Source organism: Pipistrellus hanaki (genome assembly GCF_964339955.1).
Source record: "Pipistrellus hanaki genome assembly, contig: scaffold_39, whole genome shotgun sequence".
NCBI classification, from domain to species: Eukaryota; Metazoa; Chordata; class Mammalia; order Chiroptera; family Vespertilionidae; genus Pipistrellus; species Pipistrellus hanaki.
Window position 1 is genome coordinate 179,059 of NW_028182294.1, and position 20,405 is coordinate 199,463.

Here is a 20,405-nt window from a genome sequence, read left to right on the forward strand (position 1 = left end):
TGGGCCGCTGGAAAGCAATGCCAGGCAGACAGAGCAGAAGGACCAGGGCAGCTCCCGGGGCGTGGCCGGGGCCTGGTGGCAGAGGGGAGGCTCCGGGGCTGCTGAGGAAGCCGCTGGAAGGCTGGCGGGCTGGCCAGGGGGCCGGCTGGGCAGGGGGCGGGCAGGGCAGGGGCCAGCCAGACAGGGGCCCGGCTGGGCAGGGGGCGGGCAGGGCAGGGGCCAGCCAGACAGGGGCCCGGCTGGGCAGGGGGCGGGCAGGGCAGGGGGCGGGCAGGCAGGGGGCCGGCTGGGCAGGGGGCGGGCAGGGCTGGGGCTGGCTGGGCAGGGGGCGGGCAGGGCAGGAGGCGGCTGGGCAGGGAGCAGGCTGGGCAGGGGGCCGGCTGAGCAGGGGGCGGGCAGGGCAGGGGGTGGGCAGGGCAGGGGGTGGGCAGGCTGCAGGCGGGTGATGGGGTTTTCGTAAGGGTCACAGGGAGCCATGGAGGGCTGTAGGCAGGAGGCGCACAGCCTGACTCTGGGCTGGGTGGCCAGGGCGGGGTTCGCAGGAGGGGGGGGGGAGGTGAGCCGAGGGGCAGGGCTGCATCGAGGGGGGAAGGCAAGTCTCTGAGGGCCTGGGACCCCTCCCTCTCCACGTGCCAGACTCACAGGCCAGCAGGGGAGGGTCCCCAAGATCAGCCTCGGCCCCTGAGAGCCTGGCCCCGAGGCCTGTGGGCCCAAGGCCTGGAGGCCCGTTTCCGGGACCTCAATGGCCCCCCCTCCTGGGGGCTCCAGGGGCCGCTGCCGGAGGGCGTGACCCTCAGGTGGCCCCGCTGGGACTGACCGAGTCCCCGTGTCCAGGGACAAAGCCGGCTGCCTCTGTGGCCTGGGCCTCCCTGGCCTCCCGCTCCGCCTGCGGTCCTGGGGCGCCCCCTGGTGGCTGGCGGGCCAGCTGCCGGCCAGCCTGAGGATGCTGGAGTCCGGAGGGCAGGGCCTGGCTGGGGACAGGGGGCCTGGCAGGGGGTTCTGGGAGGGTCTGGGTCTCTCTGGGGAAGGGGCACATGCATATTACCCAGCCACCAGGGGGCGCCCGTGTCCTCTGTTAGTGCCCAGAGGGGAGGGGGGTCCCATATTTTCAGAGAAACGGCGGCTGGGGGTGTTAGGAGCCTAAGGGTGTGGGAGGGAGCCCAGGACGGTGGGCTCCAGCGGGCACCTCCCCACAGCGCCCCCTGCCCTGAAGGGGAGGCATCCAGGGCCCGTGGCGCTGCAGGAGCCCGGAGGGGTGGGCACCTCTGTCCTCCTGGGGCGCTGGCCCACTTGTTGGAGAGGTAAACTGAGGCTGGGCGGAGGCACTCTGCCCCACCCTTAGGCACAGCCCACAGGGACCATGACAGCAAGCAGCAGCCCGCCCCACAGGGGTCACCTCCCTGGCATTGGCTGCCCAGGGCCGGCCGGTGGGCGGGGAGGGGGAGGAGGAGGAGCAGGAGGAGCAGAGCTGGCTCCGCCCGTCCTGGGCAGCCTCCACTGCTCCTTGGGGAGCGGCAGGTGTTGGGGCGCTGGGAAGGAGCAGGCAGGTAGGTGCCCCTGCCCTCAGCTCCTGGTGGGGGTGGGGGGCGGAGGGGAGGAGCGGCCCGCGGCCCCGGGGCGGCGGGGGCCGTGACCCTCAGTGACCCTCCTGGGTTTGAGCCCACAGCCATTCCCGGGGACCCCGAGTGTGCAGTGGGTGCAGGGGCCATCGTGGGGAGGGGGCTGGGCCCGGGCCGGCCGGGGGCTGGGGTCACCTGCGGGCTCTGCCGCACCAGGCCCTCCCGGGCGGCCCGGACGAGGGGGGCCGGCGGACACGGCTGAGCCCCTCAGGACGGGTGGCTCCGGGCATGTCGGACCCCGGCCGCCCCACCACCACCACCGCTCGGGGAACAAGGGGACATTGAGCACCGCACCTGCTCATGCAAATCCCGGTTTTGCATCTCCTGCCATCGGCCCATTTGCCTGGCACCTGCCCTGTGCCCCCCACGTCCCCTCCCGACCCCGGAACCGAGGTCCAGGCCGAAGCCGGGGGTGGGGGGCTGAGGGCTGCTGGCTGTGGCCTCCACACCGGCTACAGGCGGCTGCCCCAGAGGAGGGGCCGGGGAGACCCCGGACCCCAGCAGGGCTGTCCCGCCTGACCCCCCACCCAGCACACAGCGCCGTCCAGCCTCTGAGCCTGCAGCCCACACCCTCTGGGAGGGGCCCAGAGCTGAGCGCCCAGCTTGGGGCGTGGTCCCCTGACATGGACAGACACAGCCCTGCTGGCAGCCAGGCAGGTCAGGGCTGATGGGAGTGAGGGGCGCCCTGGCCCCTAACCGCACCCTCGCTGCACGGAGCCCACCCCCCACCTCGCTGCCTGGATATTGGGGTAGAAGACTGTCCCCCCAAATTCATGGCCACCTGACACCTTACTTGGAGAGAGGGCCTGTCCCCGTGAGGGCTCGGAGGCCGCCTCCCGAGGGGCCGGCGTGAGGGCAGGGTCCCTGTGAGGGGCCCCCCGGGCCCAGGGTGGCCGTGAGGACAGAGGCGGAGACGGGGTTCACGCAGCCCGCACCCCGGAAGGAGCGCCAGGGTCCCAGGAGCCGGGAGGGTGGGAAGGACCCCCCCGGAGCCTTAGGGGTGTGGCCGGGGCAGCTGGGTGCTGGGGGGCCGCCCCAGGGTGCAGCGTGAGGGCCACCCCAGCCTGGCCCTGAGTCCGCTGGGGGTGGGGGTGGGGCATGGGGACTCCACTCCCCTCCCCGGCCCGGCTCTCCCCCTTTGCTCTGGGCGAGTCCTCACCTGATGGCGTTTCCGCTGGTTTTAGGGAGCGGAACCGGGAGGGAGAGGGGAACACGGATGAGAGAGACATCGATGGGCTGCCTCCTGCTCACACCGGACCAGGGCCGGCGAACCTACTCCCGAGGGACATGCACTTGACCGGAATGGAACCCGGGACCTTTCAGCCTGCCGGCTGGCGCTCTAGCCACTGAACCACACCAGCCAGGGCCCCGGCTCTGGTACCAAAGCTCCTGGGGCCAGGCTGCTGGGCCTCGGGGGTGCGTGGGCACAACGTGGGCACAGGCACCAGCCCGCCCGCCCCGAGGCCTTGGAGGATAACTGAGTGCCCGCCGAGGCCATAACCACTGGCTCACACCAGCCACTGAGCGCCAAGCACGGCTGCTCAGGGCTCTGGACCGGGGCTCCCACGTGGGGGTCGCAGGCCGCGCCCCGGACGGCCCTTCCCGCCTCTGTGGGCTCTGGGCCCGGCGCCCTCTGCCTCCGCGGTACCGAGCCCCAGGCCTGGGGAGCCCCGCCATGGCTCACCTTCAGACCCCCCAACAGGTGCCGGACCCACCGAGGGACATGGCGGGGGCCCACGGCGAGGAGTCCCCACCCGGCCTGAGCCGCCCCCCCAAACCCGGGGGCGCGGGGACCGGGCGGGGGCCCGGCCTGTGCCGGGGCGAGATCGAGTTCGGGGGGTCTGGGAAGAAGCGAGGCCGGGTAAGCGCCCGCCCATCCCCACCCACACACCTCATCCCACACCCCCCAATCCCCACCCCACACCTCATCCCACACCCCCAATCCCCACCCCACACCTCATCCCACACCCCCCAATCCCCACCCCACACCTCATCCCACACCCCACACCCATAACCCCATCCCACACCCACACCTCATCCCACACCCCACACCTCACCCCCACCTCCCAATCCCCACCCCACACCTCATCCCACACCCCACACCCATAACCCCATCCCCCATCCCCACCTCCCAATCCCCACCCCACACCTTATCCCACACCCCACACCCATAACCCCATCTCCACACCCACCCCCCACCCCATCCCCACACCCACATCCCACACCTCATCCCACACCCCACACCCATAACCCCATCCCCCATCCCCACCCCCCAACCCACACCCCATCCCCACATCCCACACCCCACACCCCATCCCCCATCCCCACCCCCCACCCCACACCCCATCCCCACACCCACATCCCACACCCACACCCCACACCCCACACCCCACACCCACACCCCCACCCCCCAATCCCCACCCCCAATCCCCACCCCCAATCCCCACCCTACACCCACATCCCACACCCCCTCCCCCACCCCTCCCACACCCCCACCCCCACACCCTACACCCCGGTGACCCAGCCCCACACGATCATGGGAACCTGGGCCCCTTCCATCCAGCCCTCCCCACCCCAGCCCTCCCCCATCCAAAGCAGAGCCAGGCCCAGACTGGGGAGGGACCACATGTCACACACAGCCTCCGGCTGCCGTCCGCCCCCTCCGTGCCCAGCGCCCCCTTGCACCCCCTCAGCGCCCGCTCAGACCCAGCGCCTGCCTCCCCCTCCCCCCCGCAGTTTGTGAAGGTGCCGAGCAGCGTGGCCCCGTCCGTGCTCTTCGACCTCCTGACGGCCGAGTGGCACCTGCCGGCCCCCAACCTGGTGGTGTCCCTGGTGGGCACCGAGCGGCCCGAGGCCATGAAGTCCTGGCTGCGCGACGTGCTGCGCAAGGGGCTGGTGAAGGCGGCCCAGAGCACGGGTGAGCCCTCCCACGGCCCCTCTCTCCCTCTGGCCCCCCCTCCCACGGCCTGAGCGGGGAGCACTCTAGGGCACGACGATTGGCCGAGGGTCACCCCGGGCCCAGAGCCGCCCTGGCCCTCACTGCTGGGCCACAGGCCTCAGGGAGACGCCCCGTGGCCCACATGCGCCCCCGCCCTCTGCCTCCGCTGGTCAGCTCCCGTGTGGCTCAGGCTGCGGAGCCGCTGTCAGTCCACCCGCACCCGGGCGGCTGCGGCAGAGGAGGGCCAGGCGGGCGGACAGAGCCCGGCCTCCCCACACTGGCCAGTGCCCGGGGGCGGCTGGGCGGGCAGCTTGGCGGAGGCCCTGCGGTGGGGGGACCGGCGGTGGGGGGATCCGGCAGTGGGGGGCCCTGTGGTGGGGGGGGCCAGCAGTGGTGGGGGGACCGGGGACCTGGCCGCCGGCACAGTGAGCCCCCCCCTGCCCCGCAGGCGCCTGGATCCTGACGAGCGGGCTCCGCGTGGGCCTCGCCCGGCACGTGGGGCAGGCGGTGCGGGACCACGCGCTGGCCAGCACGTCCGCCGAGGCCCGCGTGGTGGCTGTGGCCTTCGCCTCGCTGGGCCGCGTGCTGCACCGCCAGCTGCTGGACCAGGCCCCGGTGAGCGCCCGCCGGGGTCCCCCACCCCGTCTCCCCGCAGGGCCGTGCCCCCGCCCCGCCCCCCTGGCTGTGCCCCCCCGCCCCGCCCCCAGGCTGTGTCCCCCCGCCCCACACCCCTGGCTGTGCCCTCTCGTCCTGGCCCCCTGGCTGTGTCCCCGCCCCGCCCCCTGGCTGTGCCCCCGCCCCTTCCCCTGGCTGTGTCCCGCCCCGCCCCCTGGCTGTGTCCCGCCCCGCCCCCTGGCTGTGCCCCGCCCCCTGGCTGTGCCCCCGCCCCCCTGGCTGTGCCCCCCGCCCCGCCCCCCTGGCTATGCCCCCGCCCCGCCCCCTGGCTGTGCCCGGGGTAGGGGGCACGGCCGGGGCAGAGCCGGCCGGCTCACCGTGTGCTCGGGCCAGGAGCACAGCCCCGTCCACTACCCCGCGGACGAGGGCGGCGGCCAGGGCCTCCTCTGTGCGCTGGACAACAGCCTCTCCCACTTCGTGCTGGTGGAGCCGGACGCCCCGGGCTCGGGGGACGGGGCCATGGAGCTGTGGCTGAGGCTGGAGAAGCACATCTCGGAGCAGAGGACGGGCTACGGGGGTGAGCACCCGGAGGCCGGGCCCACGGTGGCGCGGAGTGGCGGGGCGGGAGGACCCCGGGCGGCGGGAGGGGAGGACTCGCTGCCAGGAGCCGCGGCAGCACCGTGTCTGCTGGGCCTTCCGGCCAGGGCTCCGGCCAGGGCCCAGACCAGGGCCCAGACCAGGGCTCAGACCAGGGCTCAGACCAGGGCTCGGCCAGGGCCCAGACCAGGGCTCAGACCAGGGCTCGGCCAGGGCTCGGCCAGGGCCCAGACCAGGGCTCAGACCAGGGCTCAGACCAGGGCTCGGCCAGGGCTCGGCCAGGGCCCAGACCAGGGCTCAGACCAGGGCTCGGCCAGGGCTCGGCCAGGGCCCAGACCAGGGCTCAGACCAGGGCTCAGACCAGGGCTCGGCCAGGGCTCGGCCAGGGCCCAGACCAGGGCTCAGACCAGGGCTCGGCCAGGGCTCGGCCAGGGCCCAGACCAGGGCTCAGACCAGGGCTCAGACCAGGGCTCGGCCAGGGCTCCGGCCAGGGCTCAGACCAGGCTCGGCCAGGGCTCCAGCCAGGGCTCCAGCCAGGGCTCCGGCCAGGGCTCAGCCAGGGCCCAGACCAGGGCTCAGACCAGGCTCGGCCAGGGCCCAGACCAGGGCTCAGACCAGGGCCCAGACCAGGGCTCAGACCAGGGCTCCGGCCAGGGCTCCGGCTTTGGGAAGTGAGGTTTGCCCGTTTCCCAAGGCCTGTTCCCAACGCTGCCACCAGGGGGCAGCGCCGCCCAGGGCTCAGGTGCCGGGGCCTTGGGAGCCGGATTTGCTAAGAAACGCCACTTATAAGACCCCAAACCACTCATGGCATGGATCCCTGAGCACTCTAAGGGTGAAACACGGCCCGGCGCTCAAACCGCTGCCAGGTGGGTCGGGCACGCCTGGCTGAGCAGTGCCGCCTGCAGTCCGTCAGAAGGGGCCCGGGGAGCCCCCACCGGGAGCCCCCAGGGCCAGGCGTCTGGGGGAGCCGCCTCTCTGGTCCGGGTTTGGGGACGGGTGCCCCAGGCCTCCTTGACCCCCTCGCTCATCGTGGGAACAGCCTGGACACGCAGGGCCGGCCCAGGGGTCACTGTGTGTGAACAGCCATGGGGAAGGGGGTGGGGGGAGGACGGGTCCTTGTCCCGGTGACGGGGCCTCGGGCACAGCCCGGCGTCAGCCTGCAGCCCTCGCGCTGCCGGGGCCTCCGCCGCCGTTGGCTGGGACACGGGCTCCGGCCCGGCCCCGGGGCCTCACGGTCACTCCCCCACAGGCACCGGCAGCATCCAGATCCCCGTGCTCTGCCTGCTGGTCAACGGGGACCCCAGCGCCCTGGAGGTAGGGGCCTGGCGGGGGGCCCGGGGCCGCCCCGGGGCACCGGCTGACGCGGCGTCTCCCTGCGCCCCCAGAGGATGGCCCGGGCCGTGGAGCAGGCCGCGCCCTGGCTGGTGCTGGCGGGCTCGGGCGGCATCGCCGACGTGCTGGCGGCCGTGCTGGCCCAGCCGCACCTGCTGGTGCCCCAGGTGGCCGAGAAGCAGCTGCGGGAGAAGTTCCCGGGTGAGCACTTCTCCTGGGAAGACGTGCTGCACTGGACCAAGCTGGTGAGCCCGGCCCGGCCGGGAGGGACCTGCTCCCACATACCCCTCCCCCCGTGCACCCCCTCCAGCCCCTGTGCTCCCCCCCAGCCCCCGTGCACCCCTCCAGCCCCCGTGCACCCCTCCAGCCCCCGTGCACCCCTCCAGCCCCCATGCACCCCCCAGCCCCCGTGCACCCCTCCAGCCCCTGTGCACCCCTCCAGCCCCCGTGCACCCCTCCAGCCCCTGTGCACCCTCTCCAGTTCCCGTGCACCCCCTCCAGCCTCCGTGCACCCCCTCCGGCCCCCGTGCACCCCTCTAGCCCCTGTTCACCCCCTCCAGTTCCCGTGCACCCCCTCCAGCCTCCGTGCACCCCCCCAGCCCCCGTGCACCCCTCCAGTTCCCGTGCACCCTCTCCAGCCCCCGTGCACCCCTCCAGCCCCTGTGCACCCCACCCCGTGCACCCCCTCCAGCTCCCGTGCACCCCTCCAACCCCTGCGCACCCCCCCAGCCCCCGTGCACCCCCCCAGCCCCCGTGCACCCCCCAGCCCCCGGGCACCCCCCCAGCCCCCGTGCACCCCTCCAGTCCCTGTGCACTCCCCCCGGGCGGGCCAGCCCTGGGAGCTCCGTGCCCCTCCCACCCAGATGGCCCAGCCCCTTCGGATGCAGAGCCCCAAACTCCATCGGGTCCGGGCCCTGGAGCAGCCCCTGTGGCAGTGGTTCTGTGCCAGGCCCGTGGGGTCAGGCACACAGGGTGACAGCTGGCAGTCTGGGCTGGGGACCCTGCCTCACACACCACCCAGAGCTGCCCAGGGCCTGCCCTCTCCCTGCCCTCTGCCCCGCCCTGACCTCTGCCCTGCCCTCTGCCCCGCCCCTGGCCCCTCCGTGTCCGCCAGCTGCAGTGCATCGCCTCGCACCCGCACCTGCTCACCGTGCACGACTTCGAGCAGGAGGGCTCCGCGGAGCTGGACACGGCCATCCTCAAGGCGCTGGTGAAAGGTGAGGCAGCCAGCCCGCCCCTGGGGCCTGGGGGCTTTCTGCTGGAGACGAGCTCATGCCGGGGGCTGACACTGGCAGCCGGTCCTGAGGCTGCGCCCCCGCCCGCAGCCTGCAAGAGCCACAGCCAGCAGGCGCAGGACTACCTGGACGAGCTGAAGCTGGCCGTGGCCTGGGACCGCGTGGACATCGCCAGGAGCGAGATCTTCAACGGCGACGTGGAGTGGAAGGTGCCCTGCCCGGGGCAGAGGGGGGGGGGGAGGCGGCGTCCTGAGGGCCAGGCCCCCTCTGCCCGGGCCGCCACGGGGGGACCGAGCATCAGGGGTGACCGAGCATCAGGGGGGACCGAGCATCAGGTGGCTCCTCGGCTCCCCAGCCCCCGCCCCCAGGGAGCCTGCCCACAGCCAGGTCATGGCACCCGCAGCTGCCCGCGCCCAAGCCCGGAGCCCCGAGCCGTCCCCGCTCTCCCAGGGCGCCGGGTGCCGGGAGCGGGGTGCAGAGGCCTCGCCCAGCCTCACCTGTGCCCGCTCTGCCCCCCCCCACTCCCGCGGTGCAGTCCTGCGACCTGGAGGAGGCCATGATGGACGCGCTGGTGAGCGACAAGCCGGAGTTCGTGCGGCTCTTCGTGGACCACGGCGCGGACGTGGCGGACTTCCTGACGTACGGGCGGCTGCAGCAGCTGTACCGGGCCGTGCCGCCCAAGAGCCTGCTCTTCTCGCTGCTGCAGCGCAAGCTGGAGGAGGGCCGCCCGGCGCTGCCCGCCCAGGGGCCGCCCCCGGGGCCGCCCGCCTTCTCGCTGCAGGAGGTGGCCCGCGTGCTCAAGGACTTCCTGCACGACGCCTGCCGCGGGCTCTACCAGGTGGGCGGGGAGGGGGGGGCGCGGGCTCTACCAGGTGGGTGGGGGGGGGGTGCGGGCTCTACCAGGTGGGCGGGGGGGGGCCGCGGGCTCTACCAGGTGGGCGGGGGGGGGGGGCTCTACCAGGTGGGCAGGCGGGGGGGGGGGGGGGGGGGCTCTACCAGGTGGGCGGGGGGGGGCCGCGGGCTCTACCAGGTGGGCGGGGGGGGGCTCTACCAGGTGGGCGGGGGGGGGGCCGCGGGCTCTACCAGGTGGGCGGGGGGGGGGGGCGCGGGCTCTACCAGGTGAGTGTGTGTGGGGGGGTCAGCAGGGCCACGCCAAGGGCTGACCCCCGCCGTCCCGCAGGGGGGGGCCCCGGCCCGCCGGCCCGCCGGCCAGAGGTGGCAGCTGGACCTGAGCCAGCGGAGCGAGAACCCGTGGCGGGACCTGTTCCTGTGGGCCGTGCTGCAGAACCGCCACGAGATGGCCACCTACTTCTGGGCCATGGTGAGCAGCGGCCGCAGGGCCCGGCCACGGGTCCCCCAGCTCCCCGGGCCCGGGGCGGGCAGGTGGCCGCAGCCTCCTCAGACCCTCTCCCAGGGCCAGGAGGGCGTGGCCACCGCTCTGGCCGCCTGCAAGATCCTCCGCGAGATGGCGCACCTGGAGGCGGAGGCCGAGGCGGACCGCGGCTCCCGAGGGGCGTCCTACGAGCAGCTGGCCCTGGGTGAGCCCCCGCCCAGCCTGGGGACCCTCCTGGGCCTGCGGGCTTCTCCCCGGGGGCCTGGCCATCCCCATGGGGACCAGGCCCAGAGCCACAGCCACGCCGGTGCCTGGGCCCTGTGGTGGGAGGGGCGCCAGGGGACTGAGACCCCCAGGGTCCCTGGGGAGACAGGGGGCGGGTGGGGATGCCCCGGCAGAGCGGAGCCTGGGTGCTGTGGTGGGAGGGACACTGGGGAGACAGGGGCCGGGCGGGCGAACGCCCCGCAGAGCGGCGCCTGGCGGCAGCGCTCCCCGCAGGCCTCTTCTCCGAGTGCTACCACAACAGCGAGGACCGGGCCTTCGCCCTGCTGGTGCGCCGCACCCGCTCCTGGAGCCGCACCACCTGCCTGCACCTGGCCACCGAGGCCGACACCAAGGCCTTCTTCGCCCACGAAGGCGTGCAGGTGAGCGGCGGCGGGCGGCAGGTGCCCGCTGGCCCCGCCCCCCACCAGCAGCCGCCCTCGCTCTCAGTCCCAGCCTCAGGGTGGGTCCCCGTCCCCGTGCCTGCGGCCCCAGCCCGCCCCCCGCACAGCTCAGAGGTCCCTGCCGCCGGGATGGAGGCCGGGCAGGCTGGGCGCCAGCAGGCCGGAGGGTGTGCCCGGCATGGGGCACACAGGGCAGCAGCGAAGGGCAGCGGCGGCGGGCGCTCTGTTGCAGGCCTTCCTGACCAAGATCTGGTGGGGGGACATGGCCGCGGGCACGCCGGTGCTGCGGCTGCTGGGCACCTTCCTGTGCCCAGGGCTGCTCTACACGGGCCTCATCGCCTTCAGGTGCGTGGGCGGGGTGGGGCGGGGCAGCGGGACCGGGGCTCCGGTCCAGGACCCATGCGGGTCCCAAGGGCCCCCACCCGCATGCCTCCCCCTGCACCCAGATCCCCTGCTGGAGCCCCTTGAGGCCCTCGCGTGGCCTGAGGGTGCCCTGTGCTTGCAGCCAGGAGGCCCCGCAGCGGCCGGGCCGGGAGGACCTGCGGGAGCTGGACAGCCTGGACGCGGAGGAGAAGAGCCTGCTGGGCGGCCCGGGCGGCGGGTGCGGCTGGAGTGGGAGGGAGGGGGCAGGGGCGAGTCTCCGGGCCGGCCCTGCCTCACGCTGCGCCCCCTTTGCCGACAGGCTGGGGGAGCCGGCAGAGCCTCGGGGGACGCAGGGCCGCCGGGACCGGCGGGCGGCCTTCCTGCCCGCGCGCTGGCGGCAGTTCTGGGGCGCCCCCGTGACCGTGTTCCTGGGGAACGTGCTCATGTACTTCGCCTTCCTCTTCCTGTTCACCTACGTCCTGCTGGTGGACTTCCGGCCGCCCCCCAGGGGCCGTCCGGGCCTGAGGTCACCCTGTACTTCTGGGTCTTCACCCTCGTGCTGGAGGAGGTCCGGCAGGTGAGCGGTGGGCCTGTCCCAGCCACGGAGCCCCCGTCCCGGCTGCCGAGCCCCCACTGAGCCCCCATCCCGGCCCCAAGCCCCTGTCCCAGCCCTTGAGCCCTATCCCGGCCGCCGAGCCCCCGTCCCAGCCGCCGAGCCCCCGTCCCAGCCCCTGAGCCCCTGTCCCAGACCCCTGAGCCCCGTCCCAGCTGCCAAGCCCCCGTCCCAGACCCCTGAGCCCCTATTCCAGCCCCCGAGCCCCCATTCCAGCCCCCGAGTCCCCGTCCCGGCCGCTGAGCCCCCGTCCCGGCCCCTGAGCCCCGTCCCGGCCACTGAGCCCCCATCCCAGACCCCTGAGCCCCGTCACGGCCGCTGAGCCCCGTCCTGGCCCCTGAGCCCCATCCCGGCCTCTGAGCCCCCGTCCCAGACCCCTGAGCCCTGTCCCAGCTGCCAAGCCCCCGTCCCAGACCCCCGAGCCCCCATTCCAGCCCCTGAGTCCCTGTCCCGGCTGCTGAGCCCCCGTCCCGGCCCCTGAGTCCCCGTCCCGGCCGCCGAGCCCCGTCCCGGCCCCTGAGCCCCTGTCCCGGCCCCTGAGCCCCGTCCCGGCCACTGAGCCCCCGTCCCAGACCCCTGAGCCCCTGTCCCGGCCGCTGAGCCCCGTCCCAGCTCCAGGCTGAGTGCGCCCGGTGCCCTGTGTCCTGCGCCCCAGCTGCTCGGGGCTGTGGGGAGGAGGAAGGTGCTGCAGCGAGGGCCTGTCTGCCTGGCCAGGGCTTCTTCACGGACGAGGACACGCAGCTGTGGAAGCAGCTCACGCTGTACGTGGAGGACAACTGGAACAAGTGTGACATGGTGGCCATCTTCCTGTTCGTCGTGGGCGTCACCTGCAGGTCTGGGCCGGGTGGCCGCGGGGCGGGGCAGGCGGAGCCTCCTGGGCTCGGGACCCGCTCCCCCTCCGCCTGGCTGTCTGGGGCCCTCGCCCCCGGCAGCGGCAGCCCTCCAGCCCGCCGTGCCCCCAGGATGCTGCCCACGGCCTTCGAGGCTGGCCGCGCCGTCCTCGCCATCGACTTCATGGTGTTCACGCTCCGCCTCATCCACATCTTCGCCATCCACAAGCAGCTGGGCCCCAAGATCATCATCGTGGAGCGGATGGTGCGCCCGCCCGGCCCGGCCTGGGGAGGGGGGCCCGGCCTGGGGAGGGCGGCCCGGCCTGGGGAAAGTGGTCCGGACCTGGGTGGAGGGCGGCCCGGCCCGGGGAGGGCGGCCCGGCCTGGGGGTCGGTGGCCCAGGCCTGGCTGACGATGTCCCCCCCCAGATGAAGGACGTCTTCTTCTTCCTCTTCTTCCTGAGTGTGTGGCTGGTGGCCTACGGCGTGGCCACCCAGGCGCTGCTGCACCCGCACGACGGGCGCCTGGAGTGGGTGTTCCGCCGTGTGCTCTACCGGCCCTACCTGCAGATCTTCGGGCAGATCCCCCTGGACGAGATCGACGGTCAGCAGGCCGGGGCGGGCACTGGGGTGGGCACCCTGCGGGGCAGTGACCGAGGCTCCTCCTGAGACCAGCCCGGAGCGTCGAGCAGGGCCTTCCTGAGCAGCCAGGCGGCACGGCCGACCTCAGGCCTGGGCTGGACACAGGCACCCGGAGGCTGGAGGGGGCCGGGGCTGGTCTGGGTATGCACACGGCGGGGCCACCCCCATCCGCCCTGACCATGGCCGGGGTCTGGGCTCCGCTGGCCGGCCCCACGCCCCTGGGCCTCCGCCCTCCTGCACGACCCCGCTGGGCAGCGAGTGTCCTGTCACCTCCCCACCCAGGGCCCCGGCCCGGCCCAGGCCCCCCACTGTGCGCCTTCCCCCTCCCAGGGTCCCTGTCCCAGGACCTCTATCCCAGGCCCCCACTGTGCGCCTTCCCTGTGGGGGGTGGGGAGGCTGCCCTGTGCCTGGCAGGGCCAGGGTGAGCTCTGAGCAATTCCCACAACAGGGACCAGGTGGGGAGCCAGCTGCCGGCCGTGAGCGGCAGGAGAGGCAGGTGGGGACGGAACAGCAGCAGGGCCCGGGGTGGGTGGCAGTCTGTGAGGGGGAGGGGAGAGGTGGGCACACAGCCCCGGGCGCTCCTGGGCAGTCACGGGCTCACTGGGTCGCAGAGGCTCACCCTGACCAGCTAATGAGGCGGGACCGCGGGTAAATATTTGCCAGGAGGACGGCGCGTGACGGAGCCACAGGCGGCAGGAAGGGGGCCGCCATGGCCGTGCCCCCAGCCGGCGCCAAGGCCGGCTCTGCGGGCTGTTTCCCAGCCCTGCACCTCCTGTGTTTGCTCACCCTCAGCCTGGTTTTCCAGGCCATTAGCTCAGAGCACTGCCCTCGCCGTGGCCCGGCTGGGGAGGGCGCCGCGACCCCAGGCAGGAGGGGAGCCAGGGGCCTCCAGTGTGAGGTGGGGGGCACTCCAGCCCGAGACCACATCCCTGGCTGCCGGTCCCACGCAGGATGGTCTGGGGGAGTGGTGTGGCATGGGGCCCCTGGGAGGCCCAGGGCCTGAGGCTCCGAGGGTCCGAGCCCTCCTGAGGCCTGACCGGCCGCCGTGCTGGGCGGGCAGACCGGCACGGAGGGCCCGGATCAGGGCTGCCGCCCCGGTGAGCCCGCCAGGCTGCGGTGACAGGAGGGCCGGGAGGGGAACCGAGGCCCGGCGGCCTCCCTGCTCTCCCCCAGGCGGGAGGGGCCTGCTGGGCTGTGACCGGAGGAGTTAATTTGCAGCCCGGCCCGGCGGCGCCGGGTGAGCAGGAAGCTCCGGTCTCATTACCGGAGCTGCTCTCATGAGATTTACAGCTTCACAAACACAGCCCCCTGGGAACCGGCCGGGAGAGGCAGCGGAGGGAGGTCGCTGTGCTGCCCGGGTCACCCAGGGGAGGGGAGAGGGGCACAGTGAGGAAGGCATGGCACACGCGTGCCCAGTGGTGGGGACACGGCACACGGACCTCCGTGTCGCCTGCCAACAGCTCCTCGGCCCTGCAGGCTGAGCACGCCTCCCCACGGGCTCCCCACGAGGGACAAGGGGCCTGAGCACCTGGGACCCACGGGCCGCCCTCCTGTGCCGAGGGCTGGGCTGGGGCCAGGGCGGGCATGGCCTTTCCCAGATGTGCTCCCCAGACGGAACTGGTGTCAGAAAAGCCCTGGGAAGTCCTGCCCCAGGGACTGCCCCGCCAGCTCCCCTCCCGTGGCTCGGGCAGAGCCTCGGGGACCGAGCACAGGAACGGGGGGCGGCATTCACCCCGGAGCAGACACCGGGCCTCCGCCCCCAGGGCCTATGCCCTCCCCGTGGCCGCCAGCTGGCCTGGGGTGTCCCGTGATGGGACTTCCGGGCGCCGGTGGGGGTCACCCTGCCAGGCCCTCAACCCCGGGGGCGGCCACCAGGAAGCAGATGGCCGCCCGCCAGCAGCCCCCCCTTTCAGAGGCCCGCGTGAACTGCTCGGCCCACCCGCTGATGCCCGAGGGCTCCCCCGCCTGCCCCAACCTCTACGCCAACTGGCTGGTCATCCTGCTGCTCGTCACCTTCCTGCTGGTCACCAACGTGCTGCTCATGAACCTGCTCATTGCCATGTTCAGGTCCCGGCCCGGCCTGCGCCCCATGGGGGGCGGGAGGTCACCCTGGGCCTGGACCCACGGGGGAGGTCACCCGGACCGGAATCCCAGGGGAGGTCACCCCGGATCTGGGCCCTACGGCGGGAGGTCACCCCAGACATGAGCCCCTGGGGAAGGTCACCCCCAGACATGGGCTCCACAGGGGAGGTCACCCCCAGACATGGGCTCCACAGGGGAGGTCACCCCGGACCGGGCCCCCAGGGGAGGTCACCCCCAGATATGGGCCCCACAGGGGAGGTCACCCGGACCGGGCCCCCAGGGGAGGTCACCCCCAGACCTGAGCCCCACGGGGGAGGACACCCCAGACCTGGGCCCCACAGGGAGGTCACCCCGGACCTGGGCTCCACAGGGAGGTCACCCCCAGACCTGGGCCCCTGGGGAAGGTCACCCCCAGACATGGGCCCCACAGGGGAGGTCACCCCGGACCCGGCCCCCAGGGGAGGTCACCCCCACACCAGCAGGGCTGGGGCCTTCGGAGGCTGAGGCCATGGAGGTGTCGGGGGGCAGCGGGGTCAGGGGAAGCCCCCTGATGAGTGCCCCCACGTCAGGCTCCCCCCAGAACCATGGGGGAGCCGAGGAGAGGGGCCAGGCTCTGAGGGCCCTCGCTCCGGCCTGCAGCTCCACCTTCCAGATGGTGCAGGGCAACGCGGACACGTTCTGGCGGTTCCAGCGCTACCACCTCATTGTGGAGTACCAGGAGCGCCCCGCCCTGGCCCCGCCCTTCATCCTGCTCAGCCACCTGGGCCTGGCGCTGCAGCGGGCCTTCCGCAAGGAGGCGGGGCAGAAGCGGGCACGCCTGGGTGAGGCCGCCTGGCGGGCGGCAGGAGGGAGGGGCACTGTCCGGCCGGGCGGCTGCACTGTTGGGGGACGGGAGGGGGGGGGGCTGGGGCTGAGCTCCCCGGTGCGGGCTCCCGCTGAGCTGCCCCGGCTCCCTGCCTTCCGGGCACTGCTCCGAGGCCCACCTGCCGCTTCCAGAGAGAGACCTGCCGGAGCCCCTGGACCAGAAGATGGTGACGTGGGAGGCGGTGCAGAAGGAGAGCTACCTGAGCAGGCTGGAGCGGAGCCGGCGGGACAGCGAGGCCGAGGTGCTGCGGAGGACCGCCCACAGGTGCGGGCCGCCGGAGCCGTGGCCTCTGCACTCGGAGGAGCTGGACGCCGAGGCTGCCTGAGGCTCGGCCTATGGCGGGTCTTGAGGGCCCAGCACCCGCCTCCTGGCCCCGAAAAGGGCTCTTCTGGGCCTTGCCTGCCCCGTACTCGGGGGCCAAGGGCCAGTACGTGTGGTGTCCTCCCTGCTCTGGGGTCTCCGAACGGAAGCCCGCCTTTCGCCTGCCCCCCTGGTGTCCCAGGTGGTGAACCCGACCTCCTGAGCCCTCGGTGTCTGTGCCAGCGGGCGGGACGGTCCTGCCCCAGGGAGGGTGCAGCAGCGCGGAGGCGAGGGGCAGAGGCCCACCCAAAGGCCTGGGCGGCAGGACGAGGGGGGACGGAGAGCCCCGATTCGGAGGCCCCGTGGCCAACGGTGGCCGGTGCCCCTGCTCTCCACAGGGTGGAGGTCATAGCCAAGCAGCTCGGGGGGCTGAGAGAGCAAGAGAAGCGCATCCGGGGCCTGGAGTCACAGGTGGGCGGCCAACCAGACCCCGCCCCTCCGGCTAAGCCGCACCCCGGCTGGGCTCAGCACCCCACTGCCAGCTGTCACTGAGAGCGGGGCGCCCTCCCTGGAGGGGCCTGTCCACCCTGCACACCCGGAGCCTCACCCTCTGCCCCCTTCCTGCGCCTGCAGCGGGGGTCCTGGCAGGAGAGGGCGGGGAGGGGCCTGGGGCTCGGCCTGGGGCTCCCCTGACGCCTCTCCCTCTGCAGGTCAACTACTGCACGGTGCTCCTGGCCTCCGTGGCCGACAGGCTGCCCCCGGGCAGTGGCCAGCACAGTAAGTGTGTGGGGAGGCCGCTGTCCTGCCCTCCGGGCGGGACCTGCCCTGCCCCGGATGGCCCTGGCCAAGCCCCTGACCCAGCCAGGCCTGAGGGTGGTCTCAGACCGGAGTGTGTGTGTGTGTGTGTGTGTGTGTGTGTGTGTGTAGGTCCCAGGCTCCCCGGCGGCCGCCTCTCCCTCCCCGGCCCCGCAGTGAGCAGCCCTCCTCCTGCCCCCAGACTCCTGGAACGTGGCCGTGGGGAGCCGGCAGGCCCCCCCTGAGCGCGGAGGGGGCCGGGGGGGCAGAGGCCACCCAGAGCCCGGCCCGCCGCCCTCGGACACCTGAGCCCCTCGGACGTCAGCACACAGCCCTCGGAGCCCTAGGCCCAGCCCTGTGGCCCTTAGTTACCCCAGGTCCAACCCACACTGTGCCCCCACTACTCCCAATGGCTTCATCGAAAGGGACCCCTCACGCCTGCCCGGCACCTGCTGGAGCCTGAGCCGGCCGGCTGGCCTGCACCAGGACAGCGAGCGCTCACCAAGCCCCGTCCACCTCCCGCCTCGGGGCCACGCCGACCCCCCACAACCTGTCGCCCAATAAACTAACCCCTCTGACGTGGTGTGGCTGGAGTGCCAGCCCTCAACACGCGTGTGCGTGCTCGCCGTGTGTCAGTCCCACCCCCATCCTCCCAGCAGCTCAGAGGCTGGACTGTGTCCAGCCGGGGAGCTCAGGGCACTGCCCCGCCTGCAGGCGGCTCTACCTGGGACGGGACTGGAGAACAGGGCCTGGGAGGCATTCGGGTGGCCGGGCTGTGGACCATGTGCTGTGGGACAGGCTCCCTGGCCCGTGGGTTGTGGAGTCAAGGCTCCCCGCCCCCCCATGCGAGGCGAGGGCCAGCCCCTCAGTCCCTGGGTAAGACCTGCTGCTGCTGAACGCAGGGCCGTGACGCTATTAGAGGCTCATGTGGGAGCCGTGACGCTATCAGGAGGCTCGTGTGGGAGTGGCGCTGGGGGAGCTAGAGAGCAGAGGTCCCGGCCTGCAGGGCCTGGGAGGGGGGAGGGTCTAGCGACACGGAGCCAGAGTAAAACCCAAAACCTTTATTGTTCCTCCACGGCACCGCGGGCCCAACTTCCAGTCCCCTTGGCAAGGTCCCTGCCCAAAGACAGCTGCCTTAGCCAACCAGGCCACGGCGCCACCCACAGGCTGCCCGCCCGGCTCCTGACTGGGCCGGCGCCGTCAGCCCTCAGCCCCGGGGGCCTCGGGGGCTTCGGGGCCCGTGCTCTGGCTCCGGAAGTGGTCTCTACTCCGCTTCCTGCTGCCGTGGAAGCCGACCGTCTCCACCGCCGGGGGGCCTGCCGCCGGCCTGCCAGGGGGGGGCCCCTCGGGCATGTCCACCTCCTGCAGGCCCCCGTGGGGGCCCCCCCACTCCTCGGCCTCGGGGCTCCCGGGCATGGCCAGGTGGGCCAGCTCCACGGTGCCTTCGGCCCGGCCCGGGGCCCCCGCCTCCGGCTGGCCCCTCTTCCTCTCGGGCCGGGCCTCGGCGCGTGGCGGCCTGCAGAAGACCACCCGGCCCTCGCCGCTGCTGGACGGGTCCTGGTTGAAGGAGGGCTCGTAGGCGCTGGGCGCAGCCCCACGCCGGGAGCCCAGGAAGTCCAGGGCGGCCGCCCGGTTGCTCTGCTCGCTGGCCTCGGCCGTGTCCTCCAGGCTGTACCTGGTCCAGCGCTCGGGGTGGGCCACGTAGTCGGGCACGGGGGGCACCCGGGGGGGCACGAGGCTCTGCCGGGCTCTGCCCAGGCCCTCTGCTAGGGGCCGGGTGGGGGGCGCCCGGGGCTGCTTGAAGCCCGCACCGTCCCCCAGGCCCGCTTGGCCGGCGGAGGGCACAGCCCGCCCGGCCGCCCCCTCCAGGCAGTCGAAGATGCTCTGGCTGCGCTGGGAGAAGGTGCTGCTGGTGCCCCGCAGGCAGAAAGGCTGCACAGCGGCCGCGGGGGGGCCCCTGGGCGGCGAGGGGGAGCTGTCGGGGCCCGAGTCCCCCTGGGTCTCCCCAGGCAGCAGCTCTGGGGACAGAGCCTCCAGCGGGGCGCTGCCTGGCCAGCTGAGGTCGGAGTCCGAGTCGGAGTCGCTGAGGGAGACGGTGGGCGGAGGCAGGACGTCGTACTCCGTCCCCTGCTCCCCCTCCAGGCCCGGGGAGGCCTTGCCGGCCCCCACCTCAGCCATGTGTCCGGCCGCAGCACACCTAGACCCAGACAGCGTGAGGCCCGGCTCACAGCCCCGCCTCACAGCCCGGCCCGGCGCCCTCCCGGCACACCCTCTCCTCACCTTCCTGTGGGCTGTGTCCTCAACACCAAGTCCCCTGCGAGGCTCTGCGAGGCTGTTCCACGAGGCTGAGGGAGAGGAGGGACGGCCCAGTCAGACCGGACAGTGAATACGAGGGTGGGGGTGGGGGGAAGTGGGTGTGCGCTGGTGCCATGACCCGGGGCTGGTACCATGACCAGTGAGCGGCAGAGGCCAGGTAGTGGTGCCTCCCACCCGCCACCTCACTCAGCACCCACAGGACAGGGGAGGGCTGGCCTGCCCCACCTCAGCCCCCATCCTGGGCCGCAGCACCCCCAGACCCAAAAGCTAAGTCCAAATACAGGAGGAAGGGGCCTCCGGGGGCGGCGGTGCAGCAAGCGGCCCGGGCTCCGCTCGGACCCTCCCCAAGGGCGCGGCCCCTGCCAGGCCAGCAGGACAGGGGCTCCTGTGCGTGCGGGGAGCTGCCCTGCCTGCTCCCGAGGGGTCTGCGGTCACGTCCTGGGCATCGGACGGTCCCGCTCGGGGAACAGGGCGCGGACCAGCACCTGCAGGAGCCCCGCTGGGAGGAGGCGAGTCCCTGCGGCTCCTGGAGCGACTTCCGGGGGCGCCTCTCCTGCCTCCCGGCCCCCACCCCTGTCCCGGCTGGGCCCGCCCCCCTCACCCCAGGCCAGGCGGCCCGGGCGGAGCGCCCCTGCACAAGCCCAGCACCCCGAGGCCCCATCCCCGGGGTCCCCCGGGAAGGAGCACACCCCGCGCTGTCCGCTGGGCCCGGAGGCGCCCGCCCACCACCCCGCCCGGAGAGCGGCCGGACGGCGGGACAGCCGGGGCGGGGTCTCCGAGAACCGGGGGAGCTCAGAGGGCGGCGCCGCGTCCGGGCCGCGGGGCTGGGGACGGGGAGCCGGACCCCGGCTCCCGGGCACCGCTCCCCGCTGGAGGCAGAGCCCGGCTTCCCCGCGGGGTGGGCCCCAGCCGCCCGTGCGCAGCAGGCGCCCCTCCGGAGGCCTGGGTTCCGGGGCCACGGCCCGGGCCTCACGAGAGTCGCGGACCCAAGGGCCAGGCTGGAAGCCTGGGATTCGAAAAGGCCCCCGCGAGGAGCTACGGGCCCGCGCCGCCGCCCGCGCTCATCACAAACCTGCGGCTTACAGCGGCCCGGCCGTCTCCATCTTGCGTCGTGCTCGGCCCTCTGGGAAACCGAGTCCTTCGCCGGCCGAGCGCCGTAGCTGCTGTGCCCGGTGAACTACATCTCCCACAAGACACTGGGGCGGTCCTCCCGAGGCCTATCGGGACAAGTGATCGTTACTCATGCGCTCTCTTGCTGACCTACCC

General features: G+C 73.6%; 2 protein-coding genes across 3 annotated transcripts; one reads left to right on the forward strand and one right to left on the reverse strand.

The window, feature by feature from the left end:
- Positions 1 to 3,342: 3,342 nt before the first annotated feature.
- On the forward strand, positions 3,343 to 17,387 carry TRPM5 (transient receptor potential cation channel subfamily M member 5; the record flags this gene model as incomplete). The annotated part of the gene is given in 27 exon segments (XM_084907048.1): positions 3,343 to 3,480; positions 4,356 to 4,536; positions 5,006 to 5,172; positions 5,566 to 5,749; positions 7,019 to 7,083; positions 7,155 to 7,346; positions 8,216 to 8,318; positions 8,427 to 8,545; positions 8,872 to 9,174; positions 9,517 to 9,657; positions 9,751 to 9,874; positions 10,168 to 10,313; positions 10,567 to 10,679; positions 10,840 to 10,935; positions 11,017 to 11,201; positions 11,204 to 11,274; positions 12,025 to 12,143; positions 12,273 to 12,405; positions 12,569 to 12,743; positions 14,695 to 14,848; positions 15,503 to 15,684; positions 15,860 to 15,992; positions 16,427 to 16,499; positions 16,739 to 16,805; positions 17,026 to 17,075; positions 17,077 to 17,140; positions 17,143 to 17,387. Coding segments are annotated over 27 exon segments (3,723 nt in total).
- Positions 17,388 to 17,864: 477 nt separating this feature from the next.
- Positions 17,865 to 20,352, reverse strand: TSSC4 (tumor suppressing subtransferable candidate 4). 2 transcript variants are annotated; one of them, XM_084907089.1, is made up of 3 exons: positions 20,212 to 20,352; positions 19,104 to 19,168; positions 17,865 to 19,020 (listed from the first exon to the last, which is right to left on the reverse strand). In XM_084907089.1, the coding sequence occupies exon 3, from the start codon at positions 18,999 to 19,001 to the stop codon at positions 18,024 to 18,026; it is 978 nt and encodes a 325-aa protein (XP_084763215.1). In that variant the 5' UTR covers positions 19,002 to 19,020; positions 19,104 to 19,168; positions 20,212 to 20,352; the 3' UTR covers positions 17,865 to 18,023. The 2 variants fall into 2 exon arrangements, with proteins under 2 accessions (XP_084763215.1, XP_084763214.1); XM_084907088.1 differs by lacking the exon at positions 20,212 to 20,352 and having other exon boundaries at positions 19,104 to 19,311.
- Between the last annotated feature and the right edge of the window lie 53 nt (positions 20,353 to 20,405).